This window comes from Hetaerina americana, unplaced genomic scaffold (genome assembly GCF_022747635.1).
Source record: "Hetaerina americana unplaced genomic scaffold, ioHetAmer1.1.p SCAF_5, whole genome shotgun sequence".
In the NCBI taxonomy this organism is placed as follows: Eukaryota; Metazoa; Arthropoda; class Insecta; order Odonata; family Calopterygidae; genus Hetaerina; species Hetaerina americana.
In genome coordinates, this window is record NW_027287095.1 from 42,379,321 (window position 1) to 42,391,484 (window position 12,164).

Here is a 12,164-nt window from a genome sequence, read left to right on the forward strand (position 1 = left end):
TAATATTGTAATAATTTTCTCTACCTTTGTAATTGTTGTCGTATTTTTCGTTTATTATTTCACTCTTTAGTGTGATGTATGTAGTTGAAGTAGGCTTAAATATAATTCACTCTTTAAATATTGTTATTTTTCCAACCTGTTTTTACTCTTCACCGGATAGTTCGTAAAACAAAAGTGCGTCCTAACTCGAATTTCTTACCCACTTAATATTTAAATTATTGTCGTTTGCTATGGGTATCCAATTTTCGCTACCGGTATACGGATATTGGGAGGGTGATTGAGTAGATAAGTAAGTATTTGAAAGGCAAATACATTAAACGTAACGACAAACATGAAACTATTATCTCTCGTGATTTTTTCAAATTCATAGCCTAAGTCGCGAGCTAGGGAGAATAAAATTTTGAAAATACAGCACAGCCAGGATTGATCATTGTTAAATACATACCTCCATAGAGAGCCTCACATTTTGGAATCTACTGTATAAAATCTTTTCCATTTTTACTCTGTGATGTAACATTTACAATGAAAAGCAAATACCCATTTCTGAGGAAAATAATTCAAATACCGATAATAAAATCCCCAAAGAACACTTGTCGATAGTTCTTCCTTTACTACCTTGGTAACTTTAGTTTTAGTTGGGTTCAGTTTTATTTCACCGTCACCTTCTACTTCTCCTATATATTTCCACCGTTTCCCTTGTAAATCTTTCATTATTTTCAAATAACAACTCTTCTTATGCAATACTGATGCAAATTAATTTTTCCCCACCTAGGCTGAGCCATTTGAATCTGTATTCATGCCTGTTTAATAATATCAACAGCAGTTACCATGAACTACGAAGTAGGCCCAATGCACGATTGCATTTTTGCTGGGTTTATTTTTAAACGAATCAAAACTGCAACATTTTCGAGTAGTAAATATGAATTAAGCAAATGGTTAGTCTCGTGCCTAGCACATTCACACATTACCATCACCGCCTGAACAACTAATTTATAACCGAGGATGAAAATGAATTGTCTTCATCGTGATTTCTCCATCATCTGCGGTGCTTCATTAGCGAATACTCACGCGTAATCGAGTCAATTGCTCAACCAAAGTTCAAGGTTTCGTGCAAGGACCGTTGTAACGCATGGGGCAAGCCTACGTATTTCCTTGATCCGTATTTCTCCCTTTTTGTTGCCTTGTGGCTTTCTTTGAAGTTAGCGATGATAACCAACGCAATGTTATCGACCATTGTATTTATATATTTTGTACAAAGGAGTGAGCTCAGTGGAAAGTATTTCCGGAGATGGGAAAATATATATGTCATCCTTGAGATAACCTTGGCAGTGATGGACCTATAGAAAAATACGATGTTATTTGAATCACCATCTTTGCGCCCCATCATGGGGTTATCGCCTTCTAAATACTACAGAGTTAATCGCCTGCTACAACTTCCGTAAATGCTTGCCGTCTAGGCTTAGTGCTTCAGTGTGAGAGCATTGTGATTGTGAATGAAATTTATGTAGAAGATGGCCAACCTAAGCGTTCGTATCTCGTTTCGTGGGCGCATAATTGGTTGTGTTTTAATGGGTTTTCATTTAGATGTTTAAACGGCAAATGACTGCAGACGTCGAGGCACTTCTAAAAGCTGTCACCATTATTCTTCATACCCAAACTCTTTCTCTTTTCGACACAGAGGTACTTGATGGCACCTTGACGGCCTTCTTGAGCATGAAAATCCAAATTATACAATTGTCCTCGACACGCAGTTTCTTGCGGCTATATTATCATGTAATGAACCTCAGTGCTGCTTGTGGCTGTCGAAGATGGGTCTGCAACGGAATTTGTTATTCAGTCCGTCCGAAAATTTTCTAAAATATTATTTTTCAGATTTAATAAGTGAATTCGTGTAGATAAAGATATCAGCGATGTTGAAACAAGTCGCGTCCCGTATTTCGGCGGTAATGGTGCATTTTAAAATGCGAACAAATATGAAAATTAGAGGCGCACTGTTCCGAATGCCACAGAAAGACGCATGTACTTTAAAATTCAGGTTTGATCAAACATAAAAATTAAAGAAAGCGTAATGTTACTAATGAAAGTTGAATGATTTTAACTGGTCAAAAATACGTAATCTTCAGTGAGTTTTAGGTTAAGGGCATTATGCATTATTTGTAGATTTTGTGTATACCTTGTAAAAATGTGTCTACACCATTTTTGTGACACGCTGTAAAGTGGATAACCGAACACTAAGAAGAATTACTATTTTGCGTTTAGCTTACCCTTTCTCAGGACCGCTCATGGAGACAAAGCGCAGAAACACCATGCCCCTCCGTGACGCCGAGAAGGGTAGTAGATCACGTCGATGCAGATGACACACGTGTCCAGGTTTACATTTCGGAGGAAGTGAACACTTTGGCTAGAATAAAACATGTCGCTGTTCGACTCTCGTGCTTGAAAACGACCTCGGCGTGACGAAATCACTCAAGTGCCTCCTCCCCTTAACTTTTTTTCCCAATTAGAGCAGTAAACAGAACAGATTTTCGAGTCCTCCCCGCTCCTCCACCGATTCCCCCTCGGAGTAATGAGCGAACGAACTGAAAGATCCGAGGATTGGGCGAGAGTTACACGCACCACCGCGGTTGTTTCCCTTCTGACAAAGCCTCTCGATGGGCCTTTTGTTGGCTTCCACCGATATCGGATGCGTCGACACGGCTGCACGGCCTGGGCGGGGCGGGTGGGAGGCGTCGGAGCGGGGGCACGCGACACCGATGGCAAGTAATATCGCGCAGAGGAGCGTGCCGCGAAACCCCGTCGACTTAACCCCGGTCACTCGGCGCAAAAAGTTCTATCTCCTTTCGAACGTCCCTCTATGCAAGACCCATCGCCCCGAACACACGACATCGTGAAAGGAGTGAACCGTCTTTCTTTCTCACTCATCCGTAAGGGTGAAAGGGGACACGAATGCAACCCGCCGGGGGGTCCCGACCCTCCCCCCTTCTGATTCTCCCTTCGGGGAACCCTCTCGACTCTCGCACGCGCCCTCTTAAACCTGACGCGTGGCCGAAAAGTGCACCGAGCAGGGGAGCGCCACGCGGAATAGTTTAGGATCGCCGGCTGTGCTAATTGTGTTCCAGTCCCAAATCCATCCCCCACTTCTCTCGCGTTTCTGCATAATATCTCCCCCCTTAGTGCCATTGCATCCCTACACACCCCTCCTAGCGAGGTAGTGGGGCGACGGTACTGATGCATTAAAAAGTACGGTGTTAGACCTCTTCAGTCGGAGTCACGAGTCTCCTCGTCTACCGTGCCACCCCAAGGTCGATCCATTAAATAAGTCATTCTCCACCCTCCTCATCCCGTCGACCCTGCACTTCCGGACCCTCCACTGACCCCTTCCTCCTCTATCTCTCGCTTCGAATGCGGGCGACGGCAGTTATCAGCAAAGAGAATCCCGCATCATATGCATCACATTCATTAAACTATGAGTGGCCACGGTTAGATTTAGACAGCCATCGCGATGCATGAGTAATGATTGCGTTGCATCGAAAGAACACGGAGAAGGGCATCATAATGTTCGGCGTCAATTGCGATAGAGACTTGACGAATAAGATCGTGGAAGGGGAGTACATATTAATTTATTAATTATTTATTTTTGTTATTTATTTATAATAGTTATGAATGTTCCCCATTGTATATGAAATTGAAATATGAGTTTTTATACTTAATCATGTAATTTTGGACTATGAGGTAACCTCGAAGGTAGATTGACAGGTAACGAACCCGGTACCCTCCGCCTTGGCTGGGTCGGATATACGCTTAGGGTCCGCTTACATTGTGCCTTAAGATATTAAACTCAACACGAAAGAAAACCAGTGTTAATCTTTTCAGTCTAAGTCGTAAAGTTGTCCAATTTCGTCGGAGAACGTATTTTTAAGTCTGAAATCCCTTAATCATACTCCTATCGCCGCTCGCGATAAAAAATTATTACAACCTCTTTAGCAACGGAAACAGTTTACGAGAAATGTGACAAACACTTACGGGAGAAACAATCAATATATCTTCGGAATCCATTTCGAGTACTGCGAATGTAACACTATTTCCCATTTCCAGGGTGGGTTCGAAAGAAAACAACGAGCAATAGACGGAGTAGATATCCTTAATGGCCGGCTTGAGAGAAAAATGCAACCGGGTCCCCTGCCCTAATGTGCGAATTTCACACACCATTGGGCTTAGAACGGAGTGAGCCCCCCATCCTCACGTATCAAGCCGACTGTTGGGTTGAATGCTGCGTTGTTTTTCTCTTGAGGATCTCCCAGTGTGTTGAAAAAGGCTTTAAAGGTTAGCACGAGGATACACCAGAGGCGGGGAGGGGAGGGGGAGGCGAGGAAGAGTGCGCATCCTTCTAAGGACGTGGAAGGGGGTTATTGTGTGATGCCATTCCCCGCTCTCCCCATCCGACTTCCACATAATTCAAACTCAAGTCCCCCTTTTATCCCGCATATTCCTCCCCACTGGATCCACAACCATCCTTCACTGCGTCGGAGAGGCGAACTGTTCATTATCGCCCTCTCATAGGTGCAGAGCTTGGAGAGAAAACCCGTCGCTCACTGCTTTGGCTTACAGTGGATTTCTTTCATTTCCGCATTAAATATGTTTTGCGTATAAGTTTACGCTCGTGCCCAGTAAATCACGTCGCCCTGTTTGACTCATTATATCATTATAAGTTAACTACGCTGTTTAAGTTAATAGATAAGTGATTAAGGGTGGCTAATTAAGGAGACCAATTTGAGGGACACTTGAACCTATTCTAGTTTTAGTCTTGGCGGCTGTCCAATTATTCTAGGGTTTGTTTAAACCAGTTAAAACTACATGTGATTATGTATTTTGATGGGTTTGGCAATACTTTCTAGACTTCCCATTTAAGATCAACATTTTTTTACATCATCTTTGGAATTTCAAAAAAAATTATGGAGAAATCAGCATTATGGATTTCATCCAATCGACTTGTTACTTATTCTGAAACATATTTAAAACCGTATGCCTATGAATGAGTTTTCGTTAATAATCTACTCTCTTGGTTTGATGATTTTTTATATATGCGTAAATAAACTGGCATCCACAGGATCAAAATGCTACAACGTGAGAATTTCAAGGTCGTCAATAGCTACGATGTTAAACAATTTCTTTAAAGAATAAACGAATACAATAAGCTGTTGTTGAGGTATAATTATAATTCGAATTTACACAGCAAGCGGAAGGAATCACCTAGAGGTATTTCTTCGTAATTTCCTTCGGGTACACACGGAATTGGCAAGGTTAGATACAACAGTACTTGATGTGATTAAAGGGTCCGTAATAACACGAATCCGCTTAATTCGAAAGGTCCATTTTCCTACGGAATCCGGAATTGACCACATATTCAAGGTTGTCTTTTGGCGACTTCAAATGCGGCGTAGGGTGCGGTTTGGTGTGGCGGGGCTAGTCTACTGGCTTCTCATTCCGAATGTTTGGGTTCAAATTCCGGCGGTGGCTTTTTGTTATCATTGGTATCCCGAACCCTATTTGATTTCCTCGTGAGCTGTACTTCAATTTGAGTGTACCGTCAGTTCGAATGGGACTGTAAACTTCGGACTCCTTGGCGCATTTCGTAAAGAGTACGCTAACGCCGAGGCCGAGTTTCACGCCACCCTTCCCCGCCGTACGCATAACATCATTTTCCTTAAATAAGAAACTACCTAATCCCTATGGTGCAAATGACCTCAGCTGCCGGTAACCTCCCATAATAACTAATACTACTCCAATGCGTCGTGCATTGCCAAGCCTTGGAGATGGCTTAGAATTGTGAAATAAGATGGACGCTGGACCATCCCATTTTGATGTAAATATTTGCGTGCGTGCAACAAAACCCGTGAAATTTCTGCATTATTTCACCGGCGTGATTTCGAATTTTTGAGTGGGGCTGACAAGCGAAAATTTGAAGCGCTCCACCGCGTGCTAAGGGAGAGAGCACCCTGCGCGACCAAAGACTAAACGTATAGTAAATACTCCGTGAGCACCACGACGCCCAGAAAAGCGAATCTCACGCTGAATTGGGACCTTGTGCCCCCGAAATATCGTCGTTTTGGTGATAATTTGATATTTCGGGGGAACCATGTCCCATCCAGTGTGCGATTCGGAGACTAGCCAAAAGATGAAGCAGCTTGGCGTCAGTTATGCAAACGCGTGACAAATTTTTCATCCCAACTCCCTTCCGCCGTGTCGCCAAACCAATAATCACTTCTTGATCGTTGAGGAAACATGGTATTTGAGGCATGAGGATATGCATCCATTGAAGGTCTTCGAGATATGAATTTGGACAATCAGTATGAAGCAGATAGAATAGAATAAAAGGAGAACAAACAAAGCCCTAGGCATGGCAGATGAAGAAAGACAACTCTTGGCTGAAATTCAAAGGAGGCAGGACAAGTGGATGTATCAACTGGAACAGACAAGAACATCTCAAATATTTAGGAAGTGTCTTAGAAGAACATGAGAAAAGAAGAAATAACGTTATAAGAAGAGTTGGGTTAGGTAAAAATACTTTTGCAAAGAGGCGGGAGGGTGATGACGGGCATCTTAAGTAAAGGTATAAAGAAAAGGCTAGCGAGTACTATAATATGGAGCGTAGTTTAATATGGCTCGGAAACTTGGTCTTTGAGGCAAGAAGATAAGCTTATATTGGAGGCTTTTGAGATTTGGGTGTGGAGAAGAATGGAGCAGATGAAATGGACGGAAAGAAAAACCAACTGAAGAAGTCGTAGGCCCGGCAGGTGAAAATATACAGCTATTGGGTGACATTCGAATAAAGCAGGACAATTGGATGCATGTAATATGGAGAGGAAATTGGATGCCGAAGACATAAATAGAGGGGAGTATGCTGGGAAAGTGAGGAAGAGGGCGAAAAATAATAGTAATTTTTGATGGCATTAAGAGAGGCATTAAGGAGTAATTAAGAGAAATGTGTCGGGCTAATTAATGAGTAATCGCAGTATAAAGTACGGTGTTTAAGAATTGTTTATTTCGTGTTAATTATGGCGTAGGAGTACAGTAGTGTGTACGGCCAGAGTTAATCAAAAACCTACCTTAAGCCGGTTGAGTACTGCTAATAATAATGCCGTAACGTCACAGGAAGGAATCAATCGCTTAGTTTTACTCCTCTTAAAGGTAATAACTTATGTGTCGCTTCGACCTTGACCAACCATTGAGATTGATTGCTCGCCTTGAGGTCGCTGCTAGCCTCTTCGCCCCCCCCCCCCACCCACCCACATAGGGATCGTCAACACGACCACACGCCCGTCTCCAGTAATGACGTCGACTTCATTAAATTGCCCTCCGCGATTGGCTTCCCACGCCCCTCCCAGCGCCCCTTGCCGGTTTTTACACCCGCTAGGGAGCGTCGTAAAATTTCCCGGAGTCGAGGCGGCCCAAGAGCAGGCGTAAAAAGCGTACGCCGCCACACTCAATCCAACACTCTCCATCACCCTGCTCGCCCCAGCCGTCTCTGTCTCCTTCCCTTGGGAAGGAACGCAAGAGCCGCTTTTGTCTTTAACTCACTTAACAGGTGGACGCTCGGGCCTTGATTAATCGGATCGCATTAAAATATACCGTTCTGACCCATTTTCGGACTTGGTGTTGGAAGTGTCGTTCCGGGAATCGCGTCTCCAGCCCTCCTTCGCTGGGCGACTAGGTCGCGACAGTTACTTTTTAATATCAGGCGCTCCGTTCCGTCGTCATTACCGCCGCCTGTCGCCGCGTTTGAAATCGGCACTGAAGCATCGGGAGGCGTGTATTGCGCGGAATCCGCAAATTAGTCTCGGGCAAAATGAGATTAGTCCTCGAGTAAATTCACTCCTCCCTTCCAGCCACCACTCAATGAATTCTTCGCTCAAGGTTGTCGTACATTTTTATTTCTTTTTCATATATATGGGGGGATTTGAGGACTTGATTTGTTTTTTGGATGGTCATGTCTATCTTTCTTGTGACGCCTTGTATTTGCTGTTAAAGGTTCGATAGCCAAATCGCAGTATACAGGAAAGGAAGCTGATGGAAAGGCTCAATCGGGATACAGAAGTTCTATTACATTGAAACTTAAAGATCATTAAGGTGAATTGTAATAGCAGACATATTTTTTGTGACAAGTCACGAGAAATTTAAACTGTATTTTAATGGGCACAATTTATTTTAGCTCTGATTGTATATAAAATAAATTGGTATTTTTTTTATTAAAACCTAATTACATAGCAGTTCAAATACTCATGATGAATAATTTTCTTACTGTAAACATTATTGACGTAAAATCGTTATTTACAAAGTTATTAATTAATCTATGATTCTAATAACTGTTCCTTCCTTCATCTAAAGGAAAATAAAGGAAATCGGTGTGGCATCTTATGGTGACGTAAAGCTAACTTTATTTCCATGGTGCTCGGCTCAAATGAAGGGAACTTCATGATGAATTGTGAAAAATAAAAACTTCGCATGTCCACTGAATTATATTCAAAACGATCGGTTTCGTCAAACATTTTTCACAAAGGAGAGCTTGGAGTTTTGGGGGAGGGAGTTGTGTACGGAGGGTGGCAATGACGACGAATGCTGCAAAGGTTGGGGAGTCGTCTATAGGAGAAAGTGATGGCATAAGGTCACCAAATTACTTAAAGACCTTTTCCCCTTCTTTTTTAGTACTGCCCCCTGCCCCCCTCCTCAAACCTTGTTCTTAAGTTTTTAAATGTCCCACTATCTCCTCTCCACTTTTAAATTCTCCATAAAGTATCTCAAATACATTATATATATATATATATATATATATATATATATATATATATATATATATATATATATATATATATTCAAACACGAAATCCCGCCAAACGGCGAATAAATACTCATATATACAGAAACAGATATAAGGAAAAGGGATAGGAACACATATAAAGGACGAACACAATAGAGGTGGGGAAGGCGGAATCGAACGGATCACAAGAGTAAAAATATTTCCTCAACCGGGACTCGAACACCGGATCTTTCCACTTGCCGGGCGGATGCTCTTAACCACTTGAGCTATCGAGGATAGTCAATTTACCCGTTCAAATAATCCGTTCAATTCCGCCTTCCCCACCTCTATTGTGTTCGTCCTTTATATGTGTTCCTATCCCTTTTCCTTATATCTGTTTCTGTATATATGAGTATATATATATATATATATATATATATATATACCTGTATATATATATATATATATATATATATATATATATATATACCTGTATATATATATATATATATATATATATATATATGTATATACACATACATACATGCGTACGTACATATTATAGATGAGGGACTTGGTAGTCCAGGGGTAGAGCGTTGGACTACTGACACCGGATGGCCCGGGTTTTATGCCCGCGGAAGGCACCCTCAGCTTCACCCAAGCTGTGTGATTTTTCGAGTACCTGAATTTCCTGGGAAATTCGGCAGCACAGTCCCTTACCCTGCTGTTTGAATTTCACTCGCCGTTGGGCTTAGTACTACGTAAACTCTACCTTTAGCTATCAAACGGACTTTCGGGTTGATAACTGTGCCCATGGTTCTGTTTATTACTGATAAGAACTTAAGCGTTGAAATCAAATATTATTTCCTCCGTGAGGAATTCATTTAATTCCTCTTCGTGCATTGACTGAAGGAGTAACTTTCTCCTTACATTTTATTTCGGTCGTCTTTTGATAAAATAGTTTGGAAACTTAATCTGCCAATTATGGTATTTCTTTAATTTTAATCATAGAAGTTCTACAGTCGCTATCGTTGCGGGATTAATACCATTCGTTTTTCCTATTGGTCCTGAGTGTTTCATCCAAACCAATAGTTGGAATTTCTTGGATTCTGAAAAGGGCACGAAAACAATCTATACCTTCGTTCAAAATATAAATACGCGGTTAATTTTTTACTTAATTTATTTTCTTTCTTTCTTACGAACATCAACGAAAATACCACCTACATATCCCCATTTCCTTGTTTTATATTGTATTTTAGCACCATCGGTAAACCTACACTAAATGACTCCCATCGATAACGACAGAGCCTTTGTCTCCAATAATTCGAAGAATTAGACTTAGCCTTTTTGTTTATCTCCATATGATTAAATGTTGTCCATCTTCTCCTTCAACAGTTTGTCTGCGGTTTCGTACTTCTCTGGACCCTGGCGCTGATTAGCATGGATCGACACCGCTGCATCGCCGTACCGCCCTACCGGTCGCGCCTGACCCCCCGAACGGCCCTCGGCCTCTCCACGGCCGTCTGGTTCCTCGCCCTCACCCTCTTCATCCCCGTGCCATTTTGGTTCCAGCAGCAGACGGCCATCCTCCCCGCCAGCTACCACTCGGAGCAGTCTGACGGCACCGATGCCCCCACCACGACCATCTGCACCGTGGTATTCCCGCGTGAGGTCAGCGACCGTCTCCCCATCCCCCTCTCCCTCTGCTTCACCATCCCCGTGCTCATGCTGGCCGTATTCATCCCCATGGCGCTCCTAGTCTACCACTACCATCGGATCTTCCGGGAGGTGGCGGCCACAAGGTCGCGTTGGCGCCGGCGCCTCCCCTCCCTCCCGTGCCCCGCGCCTCCTCCCATACCCTCCGAGGATACCTCGCAGCGGAGAGACAGCGACATGAGTTTCGTGGGCATCTGGGCGGCTGGGCTGCCGTGGCGGAAGAACAGCGCCTGCCTGCAGTCTCGGGGCTCTGTGGTGTCCCAGGCGGCCGCATCCTCGGCCGCCGCCACCCAGGCCGCTCAGCAGCGGGAGGAGGCCCGGCTCCGGCGGCATTTGCGCGTGGTGCGCCTGCTGCTCCTCAACGTCGGCGTGGTGGTGGCCATGTGGTTGCCCATCGCTGTCGTCGCCCTGCTCATCTACGTGGACGGTCGCCGGCCCAACGAGGACACGGGGTTCTTCCTACGGGCGCACCACTTTCTCTGGGCACTGGCCGCCGCCCTGCTCAACACCGTGGTGAATCCTCTTCTCTACGGTCTCCTCTCGCACCCCTTCCGGAGGGCGTGCCGGGCCGGTGTGTGGCGGGCCGCCCTCTGCTGCGGCGGGAAGGCGGGTGGGCGGCGCCGGGGGTGCTTCTCGGCGGAGACGGCTGCGGTGGTGGGTGCGGGAGCGTGTCTGGGCGGCGGAGATCTTAAGGGCCGCCGATGTACCGAGGCGGACGTCGGGGACTTCGCGGGCTGCGGTCAGGAGTCGAGGACTCCTACTGGGAGCGCCCTGCTCATCGGATTCGCGCCGCACACGCCGGGTGGGAGTAGCCGAGGGTGCGGCCGGAGCAGCGGAAGCGTTGCGTCCGGACCCGAGGGGTCAACGGGGGACTGAGCGGAGTGGGCTAGGCCGCGCCCCTCCACGGGAACGACGTGCAATCTTTCTAGTGTTCTGTGATTATTTCTCCCACTCTTGGGGACTCGGACACGATGACCTCCGGACTTTTTTCCTCGAGCGGGAGGTCACGGGGTGTGCTCGAGGAACGTGAATGGTTTCCCGGAAGAGCCGAAATATTCCACTTATAGTTACCAAAATGTGATGCATTATTAGAGTTTTATATCTTAGTGCGTAAAACGATTTTTTTAATTATTTTGTTGAGCTCGATTATTGTGAGACCCTAATTTATCCATTCCGTGTGGCAACCATGCTTTAATGTTCGGCGGCAAATGAAATTAAGAAAAAATTGTAGCCACGAGCTGCTTATCCCAGTTCGTCAAGACCTTTACTTTATTAGTAGTACCGCTCCGCTTGCCTCAAAAATTATTTAAAGGAGGAAAGCTCGAGCAATTATTTATGCTCATGTCGTTTCGAAAACTTGTCCGCTGGACTTATTTATTCTGACGTGTATCATCTCCATTATAGCAATCTTTATGCATCGTCGCTGAAACAATAATAATGATGAAGGCAAAAGTGTTTGCCGGGCCATACTCGCCCTTGCAGTTGAAGTGAATATGTTACCGAAAGCCTCGCCATGAACTGAAATACTTACGTGTGCGCCTGAAGTTCGGCATGAAGAAAGTTAATGTTGCGCTTACCTCTTATTGGAGTTCAGTGACTTCAGTAGAGTCACGCAAAATGGTTCTAATCGAACCATGAACAATGTGACATTTTT

General features: G+C 44.4%; 1 protein-coding gene across 1 annotated transcript in view; it reads left to right on the top strand.

The window, feature by feature from the left end:
* Nucleotides 1-11,386, top strand: part of LOC139693639 (free fatty acid receptor 4-like) — a 28,424-nt gene extending 17,038 nt beyond the window's left edge. Inside the window, exon 2 of the mRNA XM_071591875.1 lies at nt 10,190-11,386. Coding sequence (XP_071447976.1) covers nt 10,190-11,386 — 1,197 coding nt within the window. The remainder of the gene's footprint in view (nt 1-10,189) is intronic.
* Nucleotides 11,387-12,164: the final 778 nt, after the last annotated feature.